We start from the raw sequence: 23,378 nt of genomic DNA on the forward strand, positions 1-23,378 counted from the left end.
TCTTGTGCGTTTTTTTGTTTTTCTAAAAAAGAAAATATTAGTATATAAGTAATATTTTATCATTATGAAAGAGGTGTTAATAGTAGCATAGTTATCCAAGCTAGTAACATCCAAAGCAGTTCTAATTAAAGTAGCTCCTACTTTATCGGTCTATTTATGTTTATATATAGCATACAGAGGAAGAACTGCCTAAGTAAACAAAAGGTTCAAATCTTAATTTAAACTCGTACAAGTGGTTCCACTTATTGTCTTTTGGTTATTGGATTGTCCCCGTGGGAATCAAACAATAAATTATTAAAGGTTAAATAAGCTAATTAACTATATATACTAGTACCATTTTGGAAGTTTAGTACCAACACTTGACTTCTATATCCTAACATTGGAATTTAAACTTGAAAAAATCCCCGACGTTCTTCATACAAGTTCTTTTCTTGATCTAGTTTAATTAGAAACACATTTTCGAGATAATATGATAACTATATAAATATTTGAGTAATTCAAACTTTAGAGTTAGTATGACGTTTTGCACTTTTTAAATTTTGTTATTACAAGTGTAACTAAGGGTTTTAAATTTTGTTATTACAAGTGTAACTAAGGGTGGCACTTAGGAAGGTCGGGAAGGATATGAGACGGGTCGAAAACGGGTAATGAAAAAACGAATAAATTATCCGACCCGACACATATTTAATATGGATAAAAAAAAAAAGTTAACATGCGGATAATATGGATAACCATATTATCCATGCCTCCATGGCTACATGAATATGATCACTTTTGGGAGAATTTCTAGTCTCCCAAACTTGAAGAATCCCCAATTTGAGGTTTTAAAAATATAAAAGTTAAACTCATTAATTATCCATTGGTTATTCATTTTTTTCTAAATGAAGAATATGATTTTTATCCATAATTGATCCGTTTTTAAAAAGTTCATTATTCAACCTATTTTTTTCTTTTAACCTTTTTGCGCCCCCAAGTGTAACAGTCAAATTATCTTTACCAAAAATATAGTAATAGAGACTAGGCAGAGTTAAGAATTCAGAACGCACCAAGAGGCAAGAGGAAAGAGGAGATAACAAGTCATGCTCAGAAATTAAAGCTATATTAAAACCTTAGAAACAAACACTTGTATACACGCTTGCAAGTCTTAATTTTTCGTAACTGACTTCAGAAGGCCTCACCAAATGCCAAAAGAGGTTTTCTCATACTTGTCTTTTAGCAAGTCTTATGAGGTCGATCATTACTAAGTTAAACAACCAGCAGCCAGTGAATAGTCATTAATACCCCTTCTGATTTCTTGGTAGATATATCTCATATGAGGGCACAAGAATGTTTTGATACTGACTTCAAACAAACGAATGTCCTGAAAAATAACACTATCATCAATATATTAGAATCTTTTCTGCGGAACTATTTCTTTCCTTTTTCATTTTCTTCTAGTACTCTCACACTATTTTCATACAATAATGAGTGCGATGGTTGAATATCTCACTAGAGTTCCTGAAATTCCGTGAAATATTTTCAGCTTCATAATCAAAAATTCAGTGGACTAAATTAAACTCTCTAAGAACTCAAATTTTTGTAAGAAATTCTATCTTCTTAAAGCCTGTAGAAGTAGACAAAATATGACAACAGACTCACAAATATTTATTCTCTTTTGTTGTAGCATAGACCATATATAACTCCTTTCCCCAGCCTACCTACATCTTCCCAACTCCTCCTTTTTACCATGATGAAACAGCCGCTAGAATTATCTGAAAGTTCTTCACAAAGTTTTCCTTCTTTATCCATTGAAAATAACTTAAAAGATCATAGCAATAAATCTGGAGGGGTAAGACCATATGTTAGATCCAAAATGCCGAGACTTCGGTGGACACGAGATCTTCATCGCAGCTTTGTGCATGCTGTTGAGAGACTTGGTGGAGAAGATCGTACGCCACCTCTCTCTCTTTTTTCCCTTTTCTTGCATGAAAATTACATGCATTGAATGAACTAGCTATATATAGAAGTGCATGAAAAGGGGTCAGTTTTTTCCTTCTTAAGAAAATTTTTACATTATTCTTTAAAAAGGGGAGTGGACCAATGATAAGTTAAGGAGAAAAGTATCCATTAGGTAGCTAGGAAAAGAGCTAGTTACGTTTCTAAATATTCTTGGCTATTATTTTTTGATTGTTGTATTTAATTTAGGAGCAACTCCAAAGATGGTGCTACAATTAATGGATGTGAAAGGCCTGACCATATCTCACGTAAAGAGTCACCTTCAGGTTAGAGAGAAAGCTTTCTTAAAGAAGACTTTGGAAATGCATGTTTTGTCCCTTTTTTGTTTTCTCTATTTTGTTTTGTTTATGTAGTTAATTTTAAGATTTATTTTGATATGAGTAGATGTACAGAAGCATGAAGCATGAACAGATGATACAAGGTATGGATTTACAACTTTGGATCAAACTCAAGTTTCCTTGTACTTTTTATGTTTGTGTATGTCGTAGTATATATTTGAAGGAGTTCGGCAAAAATTAACTTATCTTTTATTTGGGCTTCTTCTATAAAATTTATAGTCCTTAAACGGAAGAATTAAAAGGCTTGACTGGCTTGAAGCTTGATTTTATAATCCAAAGAAACAGAGTCAATTGAATACCATACGTCTTATCCATCATTAAATAATACTAAAAGTAATTAAAATAGTGACTAATGATGCAATCAAGAAAAGATAGAGAATTCCATTTTAGGAATCTTTTGATGTTTTATTTGACCCTTATTTGTGCTTTGCTCACTCCAGTTATATTCCATAGGATAACGCCTTTTAGTAGTTACTGAAAGCGCAAGGCCCTTAGAACTCGTAGTAGTATATGACTGTTGGCTAGCAAGGCCAAAATTGAGAATTCCCTTTAATTCCCATTTTCATCGTTTTTGATTTGGGTAGAATTTATTTTGAAGAGTTAAAATATGTGCAAGACATAGCCAATGTGGTGGTCGTTGCATAACGAAAGTGTTCATATAATAGAATGTGGATTCAGAATTTGAAATTAATGTGTTTGGGTGAATGAATCTTATTCCATATATACTTTCTTCTTCTTTGACTTTTTTTAACGCATATACTATGGTACGAGTTAATCCAAACGAGTGAAAACTGAATTAGTGCATTTACTTAAAAATAAAACATTTACTTTGAAAACCAATATAATATCCATTTTAAATAATAATTTCCTGTTTTCTGAATATGAATGGAAATTCTTTCCCAGGGTATAAATAAAGTCTGTATTTAATGTTGATGTATGGGAAACAGTAGTTTGGCATTTATCTTGAAAACGTTATACCCAAGTGTGAAAATAAGTAAACATCATATAGAACGAAATCTAGAAAGTAAGAATCTGCATAAATATAAATCTACAGGAATTAAATATGAGAGAGGTAAGATCATATTCAAATGTATTTTTGTTTAATAATAATTCGTTTGACTTTAATATTTTTGTTTTGTTGCAGCTGAAGCAGAAGCCGCAAATGGGAGTAAAAGGAATAGAATGGATGGTCCAGAGCAAATGAATTATCATCACTACTATTATGGCAAAGCCTTGTTTGATGCCCATTCGTCGAGTACAGTAACATGCAGTAACTATGCGGACTTTGCCTCTGCGCCTACTATTTTGCCTCCTCCTTGGTTCGTCTAATTAACTTCTCAATGTCTTTTTTTAAACCATTCGGTACCCATTGGTCTGATCTGGCTAATTTGGAGTCGTGCCGCGTAAGGGAAAACACTCTTTACGACAAATTCATTCTCATAATTCGAGACCTTTGGTTATAAAAGCGGAGGGATCTCTTCCATCCCACCACATCTCTTGGTAGTCAAATCTTCTTTTTTTTCCCTTCTATGAATTCGTTTAATTTTTCAAGTACACAATAATTACTGGAATAACTGGCAAGCTGTCCTTAATAGGTGGAATTATTAAAATGACAAAAATAAGACGGACAACCGATTATAACAGTCATATGTCAAATTATATAGATTATTGTGTGAATCCGTGTGAAAACTCTTGCTTAATTAGGTCCATTTTTTTTCTTGGTTACGCATAAACAATAATTGAACAGGAAACATATGCAAGAGACCATGGAAAATAAGATGATGGAATTGGAAGGAAAGTCTAATAATTGCACCATGTTCAGGGATTTCTTCAATGGCTGCAGTGTTCAAGTAACTAACGAAATCTTTGGCTTTTTATATGTTACAATTCTTTGATTAACTTGATACAATAATTTGGAAGCATGATAGGATTGGTACCTATGACCACTTAACTAATTACTAGATTTCTTCTGCTTTTGGCAGGATACTGGCAACGGGAATAAAGTGGTAGGAGAAGCTAGCAGTTTCTCAAATAAGAGTCCATCTGCAGAAGAGGAAGATTTCTCCAGTAGCACCATGTCTTTAGAGCCATCTACCAGTTTTGATGTCAATAATCTCTCTCTTGACCTCACCCTTGCTTAGAATCTTTTGGTCTGTTCTAATCCCTGAAGAGAAAGGGAGAGAAAAAAAAAACTCTTTTAATCCTTATTTGACTCTCTTTGATCACTTTTTTTGTGGACTAATCCAAGGAAGTAATTAACCTTTTTGTTTTGTAAGTGGAATCAAACAACCGAGCTGGGCTAGAACTCAATTTGTACTTAAATCAGTTTTCTAATCTACCTGAGACTTGTTTCAAATTCATATTATGCACTTAAGCTTGATTCTTATGGTTACGTCTCAGCATAATTCTAGACTTATTAATAGCTAAGAAGCAAAATGTCTTGATATATGTAAACTAAAACAAGTTGACCGCGGTCTGCCACCGGAAAAGTTTGACGTCTCTCTACTATACTTTCTTCTGTCTCTCTATTAATAATTGGTCTAGCAAAAATATTGTACGTAATACTTTACGTAACAAAGAATGTGACAAGTACTCGTATTTTCACTATATATGATGAATCCATGACTAGCTATCTTCCTAAAAATTGAATGTTAAGTTGTAATTTGTTTGCTGTGTGTTAGACTTAGGTTGATCATGAAATTGAGAAGGTGTTGATTAAGGTATATTTATGAAAGGATCGATGTAGTTGGCTTCTTCTCTTTCCTTTCTCTAATACATGAATGTATGCACTATATGCATGAGCTACTGATGTTCCTACCTTTAACATTCTTCATTATTGTATCAATTTCTCCACACCTATATAACTTCAGGTTACAAACCCAAATTTCTCACACTCAAAACATAATTTATCTCTCTTAGTTTATACGACTACAGATCGAAAATGGCAACCAAGATTCTCATTATCGTTCTTATGATCACCAGTGTTCTTGTATACCCTACAAACGCGAGGAACCTAGCATTAATGGAGGCAAAATCAGCAGCAGATGAGCAGAAGGAATATTTTCGGCACCCTTTACCACCATTTTTTGGTGGTTTTGGTGGACTTAGAGGTGGAATAAGGCCTCCGTTTGGTTTAGGAGCAGGTGTTGGTGGGTTTGGAGGTGGTTTTGGTCCTTTTATTGGAGGTGGCGGAACAAGTACCATTGGCGCTGGCACTGGATTTGGTTCCAGCATTGGAGGAGGCTTTAATATTGGTGACAATGGTGGCAATAATCCTGATGCTAATGCTGAATTTGGTGCAGGTCATGACCTAACTGAAGGAGGTGATGCAGCAATTGGACATGACCTGCCTTGAATTAATACGCAAAACTATAGTAGTATGTTTAATTTCTATAAACTAGAACAAATAATATAGTTGTGACTTCATATTGCACCTAGCTAGGAGAACCATATATTTTATGTTCTTTTTTCCCGATTTTTAAGTTATTTGAATGCTGTAGCACGAAATTTCGCAAGTCAGATCTCTAGTTACTGTTTGATTAGTATGCAAGTGCAATGATACGTTTGGTCAATAATATTCTTGCTGCTCGGTTGGCGAAATTCTCTGTCTTTTCTCATTTATTTTGTTTTCCTTTTCTTTTTTAAATGGGATTTATGAAGAAAATCAATGTCTTCTTATTAAGAGAAATACGTCAATTCTTTTTGGCCCTCCCTACCAAAAAAGAAAAAAAAACATTGGCCCTCCAATATTGACCTCAAAACCAACCTTGGTATATTTATGTTTTTTGTCTATGAAGTATGTAGTCCTAGCATATTAATTAATTTGACGGAAAATAGTTCCAGATCAAGTTTAGGTCCAAGAAGAATATTTATCTTTCTTGTCAAATATTGAAATGTTTTAAGTTGTACCAATTTGTTGAAGTTTGTTGGTTGATCATACAAATTCCAATGGCATACATACGCAAGTTTTATCACGAGAGATATGCCCTTTGATTAAAGTATTGAACTACTGATCATTTACGAATTGACAACAAACATTGCACAATTATCTATTTTTCCTTAGAAACATTGATTAAGAAAAACACAAAGGTATATTTGTTTAATGTTTGAACGCCGCTCTCTACAGAATAACATGTGTAGGTTGTAGGCCAACCCTTTTGTTTTTGAGTTTAATTAACTTGTACTGTTGAAGATAGGAGTAGTCACGTGTCAATCACGTGAGTGTAGTTAAGTCTGTTAAGAAGGATTAGTTAGTTATAACTAATTATGGAATTGGTTAGTTTAGGTGATAAAAGGTTGTAGATTAGATGCAGTTGTAGAAGTGTGTGTGTGTGTATATATATATATATATATATATATATATATATATATATATATATATATACATAGTATCAGTTCATTGTAATGTAGAGCTTCAATAATACAAGTCAATTTTCTCTCAAATAGAAAAATTCTCTCTAGAACCTTCTCTTCTATTTTTCGCCATTATTGTCTCACTGAAGCTCTCACATCTTCATTATGGTATCAGAGCAGGGATGATAGATCCGCGTTCACTGCAATTGTCATTCCTAGTTTTCTCCGTCAATTTCTGTCGTAGATCGATTGTGTTTTTTTGCAATCGATTAAACTAGGGCACACAGCTTTTTTTTTTTTTTTTTTGCAATTTGCGACTGAAAACTCTGTTAATTGTGGAATTCAAAACTTAGTTTACTTGAATTTGATAGACATGGCAGTTGGAGAAGAAGTTTCAGCTGAACCAGCACAGGAACAACCGCAATAACCATCGATCATCATCACCCTTTGTTTTTACAGCCAAGTGACACACCACGTAGTTCGTTGATTTCAATTTAGCTAACTGGAACTGAGAACTATGCAGTATGGAGTAGATATATGAAAATAGGATTGATAGGCAAGAGTAAATTAGGGTTTGTTGATGGACGATGTACTAAGGATAAGTTCGATCAGTCATTGCATGAACTTTGGGAGAAGTGTAATGCTGTTGATACCCAATTTTTTCTATATATTTTAAATATGTATAAATACCTTCAAAATAGCATATATATATATATATATATATATATTTTTATATGCATAAATACCTTTGAAATAGCATATATAAGCATGCACAAGGTTTTTATAATTTTTTCCATAATTTTAAGGATTTAAATTGATTTATTTTCTCCCCTTTTATTCATAAAATCCCCAATAATTATTCTCAAAATTATTGTTATGATGATTTATTCATTTAATTTCTATACTTATGCCAAAATATTGCTAATATATTTTTCATGCATTTTTATAATTATATTTAGTATTTTTAAGCTAAATTGCATATAATTGCAATGTTAGCCCATTTTGATGTATAATTATATTTTATAGGCGTGAAATAGGTCCCTATATTTTTAAAATGATAATTATATATTTTAAATAATTTTGGTATAGAAAAATTATTTTCAGAAAACTATTTATTATTTATTATAACTTAAAATAGGGAAAAGTGGCTATTTAAATCATAGCCAGATTTGGCTTTCAATTCTAGCCTAATTTTAGCCCAACCCCAGCCCAATTTCCTACCCAATTAACCCGACCCAGACATTATAAACTCCTACCCAAGCCCTTTCCTTTTTTAATCCTAAAGACCACTAACCCTATCTCATTTTTGAGATTCCACCACCCTCAAACTCTCTCATCTCCTCTCTTCTCTCAACCTAACCCTAAACCTCTTCAATCGCCGCCTCCTTCACCGGTCATCTCCGGTGACCACCTTTCAACCCCAAGCCTCCAATGGTTCCTCTATCGCCTTGCTCATCATCTCTGAGGCCTTCAAAGGCCCTAGGCCATGGCGATTTGTATCTAGGGTTTCTGGTTTGGTTGTTCATGGCTTCTCCGGTGTGATTTTGGGTAAAATCACACCATATATGTTACGATCTTTGAAGTTTATAGCAGGTTCTTCCGTTTCTATTTGGGTTTCCTTTGAAACCCTAACTTTCGTTTGTATCTCTCAGATCTGTGCCCCTTTTAACGATTTAAGTCTGTTTCTTTCTATGTTTTACACTATTCTCAAACTTCTTTTGAAATATTATCAACTTTAAGCTATTTTTACTTTCTTTAAAGTTAGGGTTTCTCATAGTTTCTTCTACACTTGTTTAAACTGATTTCTCTTTATGTTTAAACATCTTTCCTCGCATATCTTGACTGATTCTATGTTCTTACTGCTTTTTAACTCACTACAAAAAAAACGCACAATTTGCGGAGGTTTTATTTACATATTGTGGTGGTCAAAAACCTCCGCAATATACTTTTACGGCAGTTTCCAAAACCCCCGCAAATATTGTTCGCCGCAACCAATTTGCGGGGGTTTTTGACAGATCGACGTTATCATATAGCGGCGGGTATTTGACGGCGATATAACCTCCGCAATTTGGTAGTTTAGCGCTGTCACTTATTATAAAATAACGGAGGTTTAAACCCGCAATTTCTTTATTTAACCTCCGCAAACTTTATAACACAATTATTATTATAGGTTAAATAGTGACAGTTATAACCTCCGCTATTCAATTTTGTTCTGCAATGTTACTACATAACTATTACATTTTCAATTATAATTTTCTTTTAACAATTAATAAAGGCAAGTTTCCCAACTACTGGAATACTAAAAAGATAAAATGATCTTTGCTTTATTGTAAGGGGGAAATATAGTGATTCCATATTAAAGTAAATTATCATTAGTCTTAAAAATTTATTTTAAACACAACTACTCACACCATTAAACACAAAACATCAATATTATAATTAGCCTTAAAACTAACATTAAACAGAACATCCCGTCCAACCATTATGGACAAAAGATCTACTATGACCATTCAATCAAGTGTGATACTTAATTATCTAATACATTTGAAAGCAACTTCCATTTGAAAGCAACTTCAATGGTTGTTGTTAGGATTACTTTCACTGGATGATCTTATATCAACGGGTACAATGGGTCCGCTAGCCGCATCACTTGGCTACAAAACAATCAAAATAAAATATAATTAACAAAAAGTACCTCAACAATATCCTAACTAATAATACTTGGACTGATTAATCATACTTTACAAAATTAAATAAGAAAGTTATGAACTATTCTTACCGTTGAACGAGGAGGAGAAACAAATATCCCTGCAAATTCTTCAGGTATCTTCCCTTCTTTCATTATCATATATGCCTTAAAAGCATTCATCATTTGAGTGTTAACATTCATCATTTCTTTGTAGTTCTCTTGGCTTTGATTGTGGGCATTCAACATTTGATTGTACTTCTCTTGGCATTAGGAAGAACACGAACCATTATTATAACTTGAAGCATTCAAATCACTATAACGAGGTCTTGTTTGTCTAAAAGCTCTGCCAGGAACAACTCCTAATCCTAAGCACCTTACCCTTCCAGAGTGCTCTTTTCCCAACACCTTACCAACATCATCATTTGGCGAAATTTCATACTCATCCATGGTGCTTTGGTTCAATTCTAGTTCAATTTTTTCCTAAATACATTACACACCAAAAGTCAGTGTTTTTACTTCAATCATTGATTGACAAGTTAAAATTAGTGTAATTTCACCAACAAACTATCCACATTCTCTCTAGTTCATAGTGGCTGACAGTTAATATTTTTTTTTGACACAATAAAACTTAACTCTTTAAAAATATATTCATTGTGAAAAGAACTGAGAATTTGAAAAAATCTTCAACTATTTAATTTCTAATAGGAAAAATTTAATCATCTAGTAAAATGAAAAAGAAACATTAGTTAGAACATCAGAGGAATATGTTAGTCTACTTGGGAAGAGTTTCATTTGAGATGACTTTACATAGTGGACTAGTGTTTTGTGCTAAGAGAAAGCTACTTCACAACTTCTGAGACGAGAATCTGATGATGGTGTGATCTTATGAGGTCTGTTCAAACTTAGAATGTAGGAGCGAGTTGCAGACATAGTTAAAATATATTATTTCTCGTGCTATATAAAGCTGGTAGCTTTCTGCAGAGAGTTTAACTTCTGTACACTGATCAAATTTTATAGCTTTAAGAAAATAATTAAGTTTTAGCCCCAAACTTATGGAAGATACCGGCATTACTAACCCTCAGTATGCCATTTTCATAGACTTTTTGTGCCATTGATTCACATTCTCACTGAAGCTAAACTGGCAAATTCAATTAATGATATAGAAAATTTCGGGGTGTCTTACACATCTCTTTTGCCGCCTCATTAACATATGATCCATCTTCATTCCTATGTGTAGCGAGATAAAGCTATCCTCGTCCAGGCTTTTGTCTAGTCTCAGCCATCTATAAATGAAAAGGTCAAATTCGCATTAACTTAACTAACTAGGAATAGTTGCTAGCTTAATTAAAGTATCCAAAATGAATTATTACCATTTCAGCCCTTCTTCTGGAGTTAGGTTTGGAGCCACCGATATGTGAAACAGTTTGTTTCTTCCGAATTTCAGCATTTCTTTTACAAGTTTCCTTACAAGAAGATACCAAAAAAAAATTACATGTTAGAAATATATATCTGAATCTTAGTGTTTGCTTTACCTGCATGCACATGCAAGGACACAGAAGGGGGGGTCATTTTTTGCATTATGTAGCAATTGATCCAGTTTTACCTTTGTATCTGCAGGTAGAATGGAACAAATATACAAAAGGGCATCTTCTTACAACCCAATAATGACTAAAGAGGAGAAAGAACACAAGTCTATTATTTCATCATTGAGTAGAATTTTGAAAGATTTCATTGGGACTTAAATCAGCAAAAGCTCTTGTCTTTCTTGTCCTTTCCTCAAGCTTAGAAGAAAAATAGTAAAGTGGTAAACTAAAGATAGAGGTCACTTTGTCTCAATGCTACAGTAAAGTGACAAAAACACATTATATTATAAGCCAGAAGATTGCCTTCCAAGAACAAATCCCAAACTTCCACCAGTAATAGCAAGAAAATAAGCCAAAATTTAACAATAAGTGTGTAGATTAAACCAAAAAGGATCTGTCAAAGATTTTCTTAAATGGTTGTGGTTGATATTGATATTTATAAGCTCAAGCAAAAAGAGGCAAGTTTGAAGAAGTGATCTCAAATTTCGAATCTGAAGGTTAAGTCTAAGTCAAGTCGATGTTGTTGGAAAAGTTTGAAAACATTAACAGGGATGAAGATTGGTTAAAGTGAAGCCATATAATTACACATATAATTGAAGGATTGAAATAAATACCTGTGTTTTTTCCTTTAAAACGGTAATCAACATAAGAGACCCATTGATCCGGTGGAATCCCCAGTGGAACACCATCCATTATCTCAACTCTGCTCTTAAGTGGATCATAGACCTTATCAAACAACTTTAGCCTTTTTGCGCCCCACTTCTTACACATAGAATTGTAAACATATCGTCTTGCATTTGACTCTGTTGTCCTAAAATAAAATCGAGGCTTCAAGAATAAACCAATGGTTAGATAATTATTACATGCAAATATACAATTCAATGACATAAAACAGAGATATTGTATGCCTTAGTAATACCTTTATAAATCGATCATAGCAACACTTGAAGATTGTCACAGGTAAATCCGACCATAAAACAGAGATATTGTATGCCTCAGTAATACCTTTATAAATCGATCATAGCAACAGTTGAAGATTGTCACGGGTAAATCTGGTCATTTCTCAAAGTGAATTAGAAAAATGGAGCAGTCGGTTGCTAAAATTCCGCAAAAGCCTACAAGAACGCCTTGTCCTTCACCAATGGGAGAATCCATGTCATCAAAATCAACCACAATGCGTTCTCCATTAGATAAATTTAACATGTCCCTTTTCTTCACTTTAAGTATCTTGCTAGCTCCTTGAGAATCTTAAAATATAAAAACAGTATGAGATAGCACCTATACATAGGAATTGAACAAGCAAAGGATAACAAAGTACTTGACACTAAATTTTCATTTCGCATAATTGAGGCAATTATGATGCAATACTATATATATGTGACAATTGTTATCTAAACAGAAAGACCTAGTTCTTTTTATGAACCCTTGGCTACTATTTGGTTTTATGAGATTATTGCCACCTAAATAGAATATAATATCAACCAGAAATACTAAAATTGCACGTTAAGGTAATAAACATCACTTCAAAGTCATATAAACAGAATTCATTATCAAAGATCACACTTTTACCAACCAAATCATCTTCAGAAGAGTCACATATCAAACGTACAACATTGTAGGCAGGTATTCTAAATATAAAATACCATTAACGCCCAAGCTAACCATCACTGATCGATCAGAATGAAATAATAATTATGGAACTGTATATCACAAAGAACATCCCACACTCAAGAAAATTATCATATTATTTTTAAAAAAAACAGCAACGCGTCAATTCAAAAAACACAGAAACAACATTCCATCGTAAGCCCATAGTAGAATCAAGAACATGCATTTAACACAAACATATTTCTTAAGAAGAAACAAAAAATATTGGCGACTATATAAGTAAAAACCTTCAGGGCAGCCAGGGGTACAATTGCAGGAGAATACGAATTCACCAGAGGAGAAAATCCTAAGTTTAGCAACACCATCTTTAAAAAAATTACAACTCCTTAAAAGTTTCACCACATGAGATTTGGAATTCATAAAAGAGGACAAGAAATAAGTATAGCACAAGATCCTCGCTAACATCTAAATTCACATATAATAATTCGATAAGGCTAAGATACTTCTTGAAACAAATGCGCAGACGATCATCATATGATGAATTTTTATAAGTAACAGGTGACATTGATGAGAAGTCAATTCAGAAATTCTGGATATATTCCTTAAAATAAAGACCCTCAAGAAGATCAGTGGACAAAAGATTCTGAAAGAAGTAAGACTCAACCACAGATTGCAGACCAAATTGAAATGAAATACTGACAAATAAAGGGAACATAAAAGCATACAACTTGGCAAAATCTACATCCAGGGGAAAAAAAGGAAAAATCTTACATTGGGCTTAGAAAAATAAAAGGAATTACAGCTTGAATTAAATTTATGAAAGAAGAAAACTGCTATTGGGTATGAGATAAGCCATATCATTTCTATGTTTAAGTTATTTAACTTAGAACAGAAATAGCAATGGAGAGAAAGACTAGTATTTTCACCATAGAGATAAAAGGTGAGCAAACTAACTAGGGACTCAATATCACAACAAAGAATCTCAAATTCTTGATCTGGAAACAAGACAGACACATTAATTAAGTTTGCTCAGTATAATTCCAGGTCTAGGACTTTTCTTCATTTTTGACTGATGAATTTTCATTGGAGGCTAGCTGAAGATTGTGTATGCATGTAAATCTATTTCTATCCGGTGAAACTTAAAGCTTGTTTCTTTTTGACCTTTTATGTTTGGAAGTTTATTTCATGGTATGCTCCTTTCAATTTCTACCAATTATATAAATGACTCTTAGCATCAATTCCGATTTTAGCTTATTCAACAATTCATTACTTAGTTTAATTACCAGACACTTTTATGAAGTTGAACTCCAAACTTGACTATCAAAATTATTGAACAAAGATCAGCCAAAAAGCAGAACACGCATAGAATGAATACAAACATATGAAAGAATACATGATAATAAAACTATAAAAATTCCAAATTTCATATTTCATATGAACATACTATAATTTAATTTCCATCACATGAAGTTTTTCTCAAACTTATGACAGGTCCAGGATTCCAACATAATTGAAACTGCAGAAGAACTATACGACGATTCTAACGTAGATGAACTAGTCGATCCACTTCAGAATAACATCTCGGTATAACATGTGCTCCTAACCTATGTCTGCTCCAATATTATTAAATAGAAAAACAAAAAAGTACCTTGAGACTGATTGGAAAAGTTGCCGGCGACAATTGCGTCTTCTCTGAAGGTCCCCAGGAGATCTAAAATACACATACAAAAGGAAATATTTTAATTAAGACCCAAATCACAGAAATTAACCTACAAAATACACAAAAATCTAAATTTTAGAACCTTTAATACCTAATGCAAAAGGAGAAAGAGGACTTACATCTCGATTTCAACAAAAAGTATTATATCCTTCTTCAAAATACACTGATTCTACCAAATTTCAGCCGATACTACCAAATTTCTGTCGATTCAAAATACACTGATTCTAGTTAATCTCTTCAAAATACACCGATTCTACAAATTACAGAGAAAATAAACTTAAAACCCACATGCATGAAGAAAGAAAGACAAAAAAGCAAAATCAAAGAATGAAAGAGCAAAATCAAATAAACTTACATCCAATTGATTGATAGATCTGAAGTTTTCTTTCATATATCTTTCATGTTGCAACAGAGGAGGCACTGAAGAAAAGCAGAGAGCTATTGTATTTGAAATTTTGCTTTGCTGAAGAAAAGCAGAGAGCTACACGGGCTTGAAATTGGAGGAAATGAAGAAGAAATGGGCTTGAAATCGGAGGAAATAAAGAGATTAAGTGAATAGGAAAAATGGGTTTTGATTAAGCGAGAGAGATGGGTTTCTGAAAATGAAAAAGGGGTTTGGGAAAAAAGAGAGGGAAAGGGTAAAAAAATGAGGGAAACATTGGGCATATAAGTGGGGCGCTATTTTTTTAAGGACTGCGGAGGTTACCGACTGCCGTAAATTTAATATATTTGCGGGGTAAGTAAACCCCCATAATTTGATATATATTGTGGAGGTTATAGTAACCTCCACAATAAAACCTCCGCAAATTTAGCGTTTTTTTTTGTAGTGACTCGCCTATGTTAAAAGCCCTAATTTTTTAGATCTTCTTTGTTTTGATTCTGTGTGTTAGCATGACTAATCGACTTTTGTTAAGTTTCTGTTGGTTACCATGCTTCGAATGGGTTTTATTGAGTCCTTAGTCTACTTGTATCACCTTTGTGTAATTATATTCATCTTGATTTGTTCATCTCTTGCCTCTTTCTGTCAATATTGTTGACCTTGCCTGTTTGCTACGTCTGTTTGTCCTTCTCTATTTATATGTTGAGGTATAGAATCATGACTCCTCTTGATTGATTCTGATTTCCTTAACTGATGGTTTGATTGAAAGATTTCTTTTGAAACCCTAAAATTTTACCTCGTTTGTTTAAATTGACTGATTCCCTGCCTTATTTGCTGTGGTATTTTATTCTGACTGAATCATTTCCTTAATTGGAATTTGATGAACCTAGTCCTAATTGGCCACCCCATGCTTACTGAACCTTGACTCTTTCCTTACTAGTCATGTACTGATTTTCTCTTGCCTTATATGCTACTGGTTCTTATCGTTTAAATTAATTCCCAACTTAAGGGAGTACTGGCCTTAATTTTCCGACTAACTAATTTTGAGTTCCTTAATTACCATGCTACTATGATTCTTACCTTATTTTACTACCTGTTTTCAACTATAAAAACTCCAGTTTTTCATTAACACAAGACGAACACTTGGTTTCAAAAACTCTCTCTCTTACTAAAAATCTCTGCTCTCTCTCTTGTGTTATTTGCTACTGTTAGCCGGCTGTAAGCTAAGGCTAACTATTTGTGCTCTCTTGTTCTTTCATTCTGCTTACTCTCCTCTTCACTGGTATGTCCTAGTTTCAATTTAAAATTCCAACAACAATATGCTTCTCCTATTGTTTCAGTTTCTCTTGTTTCTGGTTTGCTTCTATTTGTGGTTCTGTTGTGAAATTTGTAGTTAAGAGTTACATTATCAGCATGTTATTATGTCTTCCCCTTCCTTTAGATTAGTACATTCCCCTTATGTGTGTTTCTGAGAATGCCTTACCATTTATCTCTTACTTGTTGGTACTTACCATTTTATATCCCATGGATCCCAAATCCCTATCACCCCTCTATGTGTTTGTGTTCTTCATGACTGGTTATGTGACTATGCCAGTGTTAGTTGTTTTTTAGCATGTCTAAACCAGTCCTAAAACCTTTGCAGGATTATGTGTTTGCAGCCAAATGTTCTACGTGTCCTAAAACTCTTGACCCCTGTATGACTACTGAATTCACTTGGTTCTGTGAGCTAGTTGTGTATGATCCTATCCTAAGGGGTTTGAACTTTGTTGACTGCTCCAATCTCTTTTCCAAACAATCTTCATTACTTTACTAAATTACTTTCAAGACAGACTTTCTAATACAGTCTTTTACTGAACCTTTTTTAACTTGTGTCCTTCACTTTCACTTTACTCTTAGTCAATAAGTTCTGCCCCCTCTAGTATGTGTACTGCCTTAGGATCCTTTTGAGAGCCCTATGAACTCTGGCATACTCAGGTTGGCCTTTCCACATTGCACTTGTTCAATTCTTTGGTTATTAAGTCTAGGTGTAAGCATTGCCCGGGGTCCTTGAGACCCTTAGAGAACTCTGATGCACCTAGACTCTGATTTGTCTATGGAACTGAGGCTTATGAGACCATTGGAGGCTTTGGAAAACTTGGGCCTACTTGAAGGCTCCCTATAGAATAGCGTCTTGATTTTCTATTTGTACTTATGTAATTTATTCATTGGCTTGTAATAATTTATAAACAGATATTTGGGGTATTTAGTAAAAGGGATGGGTAGATGTATACTTTATGGGGTAATACGGGTAAAAATTCTGCTCTTAGAATCTTACTTTTAAAGTCTGTCTACTTTACTCAATAGAAAACATGCTCATAAGGTTTCACTTTTTAATCTTATTGCTTTGCCTAAATAGAAAACATGCTCATAGGTTTGCTCTTTAATCTGATTGCTTCGCTAATAGAAATCATGTCCATAGGATTTCACTTCTAAGTTTGTTTGCTCATCAAGTAGAAACCATGTCTATAAAGTTTTGCATTATGACATGTTAGAAACCATGTTTATAGGTTCCGAACAATCATGTCTTAAAATCAGTTCAATAATAGATGCCATGTCTATAGGATTCAATTCCAATTCATGTTATAATGAGTATTTCTGTATGTTGCTGCAAATCAATTAAAATCAGTAATCCACCTAGATATCATGCCTATAGGGATTTCTACTCGCAATATTGTTTGATAATTTAATTTAGTCTAATAAATCAACTTCATTACGCCTAGTTCATTTTTAAACTGGTCTTGTTAAGTATTAAGCGTTTTCTGAAACAAGTTCTTTCAAACTACCGCAATCTCATTAGATATCATGTCTATAGGTATTCAAGGAGTTTATTTCAAAATCTGTTTGTTTCTGCATTAATACAGACACCAGTATTCTGCATATAGGCAAGTCTTTAGGGAGTTTTCAAAAATTGCATTTCTCTGAGACTATCTCTGTCGCTTAACATTTCTGGTTCTAACAGGCTTTTAAAAGAGTCCCTAGGCAACTACTAGGGTACAACTTCTGGGTATAAAGAGTTTTGTTTGTTTCTGCATATTCACTTAGACCTGCTTTAGGACATTGCCTAATAAAAGGCCTCAACTGTGTTTGAGTCGTGCTGCTTGTGTGTTTGTTTGAGGAGGAAACTCTGAGCCTCTTAATTGCTCCCATTATGTGAAAGTCCTAAATGTTTTGACTGTCACCTTAGAATTTTCGCCTTTTAAAACCTTAGGAGTACGTCTAGAACTACATATAGGTAGAGGTCCTAACTCCTTCCAGGACCATTAAGAAGGGACGGGTAGTAGCGCGTAATAGGAATCATTGACCAAACACTCGATTTGTATGACCAATAAGGGGATGGAAAGGGTAGACATGGGATATGATGCCTACGCATTAATGTCACGTGTAGCCCCTCATTGAGCAGTGTTTACCGGACATTGCGTGGGGTGACCCTATAGGATAACCAACCTAGGACCCCTCTTTACTAAATCCTTTCTTTATTGAAATCTTTGTTTTACAACGTGTTCAAACCTTTATCTTACTACTTGAATTATTCCACGTGCTTTACTTGCAACTTATTTAATTCAACTATTTATATGGACTAATTTGTGAATATAAGTTCGGCCGGGACCCACAGTTGTGGACCAAGAGGGGTGCCTAACACCTTCCCCTCAAGGTTATTTCGAGCCCTTACCTTAATCTCTGGTAATGCAAACCAACCTAAGAGTTAATCACTCTAGGTGCCCTAACGCACCATAATCTGTTAGGTGACGACTCTTCAAATACCCAATTCCCAAAAGGAAATGAGTCATTACACCCTGTGAATGTTGAAACCCACTTTCATAAGAAAAAAAGGGGGCGCGACAAATGCAATAGTTTTATCTTGGATCATGAATGTTGTGAGCAAGGAATTGGTCAATGGTATTGTGTACAAATCAAGTGCACATAAAGTTTGAACAGATTTGAAGGATAAATATGATAAAGTGGATGGATCTCGCATTTTTTTTCTACATAAAGAAATTGCAACTTTATTGCAAGGAATTTCTACTGTGCCAGCCTATTTCTCACGGTTGACAGATTTATGGGAAGAATATGATGCCTTGATGCCATGTCCCGGATGTGATTGTCCAGAATCTAAGATCTATCCAGAGCACTTTGAATATAAGAGGTTGCTACAATTTCTGATGGGCCTAAATGAGACATATGCACAGCATAGGAGTCAAATTTTGATGATGAGTCCAATACCTTCCGTCAACAAGGCCTATTCCATGGTTGTTTCTGAAGAAAGTCAGAGAAATCTGGGAAAATCTACATAGGCATTAGATATGGGGGACAGTACAACATTGTTCACTAACAAAGGAGGCATGAGTACAAGAAACACTTATAAGCCTAGAAGAAACAATCTGTTTTGTGACTACTGTAACTATAAAGGTCACACAAGAGAAACATGTTACAAAATACATGGCTATCCAAATGATTTCAAAATGAGGAGGAAAGCCAACAGTTTTCTAAAAAGACCAATGGTTAACATTACAACACATGAAGGACAGCAGTACATGGGAAAGGTAGCAGCAAATGAAGGACAGCAGTACATGGGAAAGGCAGCAACAAATGTAGTATCTTAGGAAGGGCAGCAGATGCTGAACTCACCAGTTGGAAATCCAACACCTGCACTGCCTCAGCCAATCATGTTTACTCAGGAACAATATGATCAAATTTTAAAATTGCTCAGCAAAGACACAAGTGACAATTCAAAGCATTTTGTAGGTATGACTAAGGCCACTACATTAGCTGACAAAACAAAAAATGAAAATTGGATAGTAGATTCTGGTGCAACCAATCACATAGTTCACACTAGAGAATTGCTTGACAAGATTAATACTAATAGCCTAAAGTCTGGATCTAAGGTTCATTTACCTGATGGTACCTCACTAGATATTACTTGTACTGAAGAAAGTAGAATCGGTGAATGTGGTGTTATTAGGAATGTACTATACATTCCAGATTTTAAATACAATTTGTGGTCAGTCTCTAAGCTTACAAGGGACTTACATTGTTTTTATCCTTCTATCGTGACTTTTGGATCATGCAGGACCTTCACAATGAGAAAGCAAAGGGGATTGGTAAAGAGCTTGAAGGATTGTATAATCTGCAGCATCAGCAGGACAAAGCCAAGACTGCAACTATGCAAACACATGATCATTCCAAAAGTTGAAGAGGATCTAGGGGTCTGGCATGGGAGACTTGGACATGCCCCTGATAAAGTGGTTAAACAAATCCCAAACATAAAGTTCAAGGTTAACAATGATAGAATAAGAGATTGCACAATATGCCCTCTAGCTAGACAAGGAAGATTACCATTTCCAAAGAGTACAAGTAGATCAAATAAACTTTTTGAGCTGATTCATGTAGATGTATGGGGTCCATATAGAGTAGCATGTCACAATGGATACAAATCCTTTCTTACTATAGTAGATGATTATACTAGAATGATATGGGTTTACTTGTTGAGACTTAAGAGTGATGTGATTGTATGCTTGAAATAGTTTTTTGATATAATAAAAACTCAATTTGGAGGAACAGTCAGAATTTTGAGAAGTGATAATGGGACTGAATTTTTCAATTCTGAATGCAGCAGTTTGTTCAAATTGTATGGAATGATTCATTAAATTTCTTGTGTCCATACCCCACAACAGAATGGGGTAGTGGAAAGAAAACATAGACATATATTGGAGGTGGCTAGGGCAATTAGACTGCAAGGTCATTTGCCTCTCAGGTTTTGGGGTGAATGTGTGCATGCGACCGTTTATATCATTAATAGACTTCCCCTGTCAGTGCTATCCGGGAAGTCCTCATTTGAGATGATGTATGGAAGAGCACCTTTCTTACAGCATATGAGGATCATAGGATGTCTGTGCTTTGCCAAAATTCTAGTAGGGGGAGATAAGTTTGGAGCAAGAGCCATTTGAGTTATTCATATGAGATATTCTTCATCTCAAAAAGGATATAGACTGTATAATCTCTTGACTAACTCATTTTTTGTCAGTAGGGATGTAAAGTTCATGGAGAACATATTTCCTTTCTAGCTTTTAAAGGAACTAAAGTTGTAGGTTTTTCCCAACGGAGTCATAGAATCAGTTACTAGCAATGACACAACACCACCCTCTCTTTCATCTACAGATGCAAATCCTCCACATGAAGCAGCAAGTCCTTCTTCTACAGATGCATTACAACATGAGCTAGTACCTGCTGCAGAATCACCATCTTTGCTGCCTTCACCAGTTTTTGAAGACATACAACAACCATAACAGCTAGAAGGAATATTCTCAAAAGCAGTCCATCATTCACACTCGGACAACCGGCCTAGAAAATCTAGCAGGACTGTGAAAGAAACTGCCTGGATGCAGGACTATGTGTGCAATGGTTCATTGGCAAGCTCAACTTCACAGACATCTTGCAAGTATCCCATGCAAGATTTTCTGAGTCATAATAGGATTTAGGTCAAGTACAAAGCTTATCTTTCCAAGATAACTAGCTTGAAGGAACCTAGCAGCTATGAAGAAGCAGCAGCAGATCCTAAATGGGTAGAAACTATGACACAAGAGTTAAATGCCCTCAAAGAGAATGAGACCTGGTCCTTGGTAGATTTGCCAACAGGGAAAGTTCCCACTGGTTGCAAATGGGTATTCAAAATAAAATATAGAACAAACGGGGAAGTTTAAAGATACAAAGCTCGTTTGGTTGCGAAAGGGTATAATCAGATTGAAGGCCTCGACTACCAGGAGACCTTTTCTCCTGTAGTCAAAATGGTGACAGTCAGAGTGGTTGTTGCCCTAGCAGCAGCACACAATTGGAACTTGCATCAGATGGACATATACAATGCCTTCCTTCAGGGCAACCTCACTGAAGAAGTGTATATGTGCTTTCCCTAGGGATTTCACAACCAGGGGGAGAAAGTATATAGGCTGCATAAATCCCTCTATAGATTGAAGCAAGCTTCTAGACTGTGGAATTTGAAGCTGACTGAGGCCTTGATCAATTCAAGATTTGTGCAGAGTCGATTTGATTATTCCTTGTTTACGAAAAGGCAAGGGATTAGTCTAGTGATCATTCTAGTATATGTGGATGATCTTCTCATAATTGGGAATGATCATTGCCTAATTTCAGAAGCAAAGTCTGTATTTCAAAGCAACTTTAAGATCAAAGACTTAGGGGAGATGATTTTTTTTTGGGAATTGAGATAGCAAGTGTCACACCTCCTTTTTACATACCCGCGAGGGTACAAGGGAGTTTTTTCCAATTAAAGGACAATCGAAACGGGATTCGTTTATTTATTTCAGAGTCGCCACTTGGGAGATTTAGGGTGTCCCAAGTCACCAATTTTAATCCCGAATCGAGGAAAAGAATGACTCCATATTACAGTCTGCGCACCAGAAATCCGGATAAGGAATTCTGTTAACCCGGGAGAAGGTGTTAGGCATTCCCGAGTTCCGTGGTTCTAGCACGGTCGCTCAACTGTTATATTCGGCTTGATTATCTGATTTTATACAAATATGAACTTATGTGCAAAATTTTATCTTTTTACCGCTTTCTTACTTATTGTTATTATTTTACGAGAATTGCAACGTCGTGGAAACATATCTCGAACCACGTTACATCAATGCACCCGTAGTTGTTTGGCATATCTCGACTCGGTTGAGATTTGGATTTGGGTCACATAAATGTGCACCCGAGTTAAGGAAAATAAATTATTAAAGGCGCGCCTAAAGCAACTAGCGTCTTATCTACTTTGGGTAGGGCCGTGGAATTTTGCTAAACGGTCCATCCCGAAGTCTAAGCAATATAAAGCAAATATTTACCGAGGGCCCCGCAATTTTGTATTTTTTATTTGGCGAGGCTCATCTCATTCTTATTTTTAAAGATAAACCAATAGTGACTACATTTCTTCTATTAAGTTTGTCTCTAAAAATAAAAGAAAATTTCTCAATTAATTACCTGCTGAAAAAAAAAATAACTTATTAGTTATTAGTTTACGGCTAATGTGAATGGAAAATTGCGATCAAGTTTGTACAAAGAAAAATTGCTTTCATTCTATATTCTATTATTCAATAATACTGGAACATGAGATTGACACACCATAATATCAAAAACAAATTAACTAGTATTTGATTAATTTAAACTAAAATTATTAGATGAAGAAGTTATACATATGCAAGCCCATTACTCATTAATTAATCGACTACATTTTTATACAAAGAAAGGAAAATTATATTCAAACACAAATCTAAACAGGAGGGATTCAACAGGAACAAAGCCTGATTAATATTTCATTTCGCTTCAAGCCGAGAGTGTACAAATGTGTACCTGGAAATGACAGTACAAGAAGAAGAAGATCAGCAAAGTAGTATGTAACACAGCAACATACAGCAGCAGAAAGCCCAACACAGTAGTTTTAATACCTCAGTCCAGAAATCCCAGCAACACGGAGAAAACTAGTAAAAATGGAGAAGACAAATAGTGCGGAAGGTTCTGACTATTTCAGATCTTAAGCGAGGCAATGAAACAGTAACTATTCTTTTTCAACTTCAAAACTCTCCAAAATGAATTCTGCCCCTGTATATTCAGTGTATCCAGAATGTATATCGGGTGTATACTTCTCACTCCGCCCCCTCTTTTTTTCTTCTCTCTATCTAGTTTT

General features: G+C 34.6%; 3 protein-coding genes and 1 long non-coding RNA gene across 6 annotated transcripts; 3 read left to right on the top strand and 1 right to left on the bottom strand.

The window, feature by feature from the left end:
- Positions 1-1,852: 1,852 nt before the first annotated feature.
- LOC104248797 (myb family transcription factor MPH1-like) lies at positions 1,853-4,474 on the top strand. Its single transcript, XM_009805121.2, has 6 exons — positions 1,853-1,928; positions 2,185-2,261; positions 2,380-2,416; positions 3,478-3,652; positions 4,081-4,183; positions 4,316-4,474. Exons 1-6 carry the CDS (start codon positions 1,853-1,855, stop codon positions 4,472-4,474), a joined length of 627 nt encoding a protein of 208 aa, XP_009803423.2.
- Positions 4,475-5,172: 698 nt separating this feature from the next.
- LOC104248798 (glycine-rich protein 23-like) lies at positions 5,173-5,908 on the top strand. Its single transcript, XM_009805122.2, has one exon. The coding sequence runs from the start codon at positions 5,275-5,277 to the stop codon at positions 5,686-5,688; it is 414 nt and encodes a 137-aa protein (XP_009803424.1). The 5' UTR covers positions 5,173-5,274; the 3' UTR covers positions 5,689-5,908.
- Positions 5,909-9,099: 3,191 nt separating this feature from the next.
- LOC104248799 (uncharacterized) lies at positions 9,100-14,942 on the bottom strand. 3 transcript variants are annotated; one of them, XR_011405255.1, is made up of 9 exons: positions 14,642-14,942; positions 14,406-14,486; positions 14,215-14,277; positions 11,878-12,205; positions 11,573-11,786; positions 10,746-10,986; positions 10,559-10,658; positions 9,466-9,855; positions 9,100-9,340 (listed from the first exon to the last, which is right to left on the bottom strand). It is a non-coding gene; the product is annotated as an uncharacterized lncRNA (long non-coding RNA). The 3 variants fall into 3 exon arrangements; XR_716548.2 differs by having other exon boundaries at positions 10,746-10,838; positions 14,642-14,941; XR_011405254.1 differs by having other exon boundaries at positions 10,746-10,838; positions 14,406-14,539; positions 14,642-14,941.
- A 3,628-nt stretch (positions 14,943-18,570) lies between these two features.
- LOC138883252 (uncharacterized) lies at positions 18,571-18,996 on the top strand. Its single transcript, XM_070163932.1, has 2 exons — positions 18,571-18,601; positions 18,719-18,996. Exons 1-2 carry the CDS (start codon positions 18,571-18,573, stop codon positions 18,994-18,996), a joined length of 309 nt encoding a protein of 102 aa, XP_070020033.1.
- The last annotated feature ends 4,382 nt before the right edge of the window (positions 18,997-23,378 follow it).

Source organism: Nicotiana sylvestris, chromosome 2 (assembly GCF_000393655.2).
Source record: "Nicotiana sylvestris chromosome 2, ASM39365v2, whole genome shotgun sequence".
Classification (NCBI taxonomy): Eukaryota; Viridiplantae; Streptophyta; class Magnoliopsida; order Solanales; family Solanaceae; genus Nicotiana; species Nicotiana sylvestris.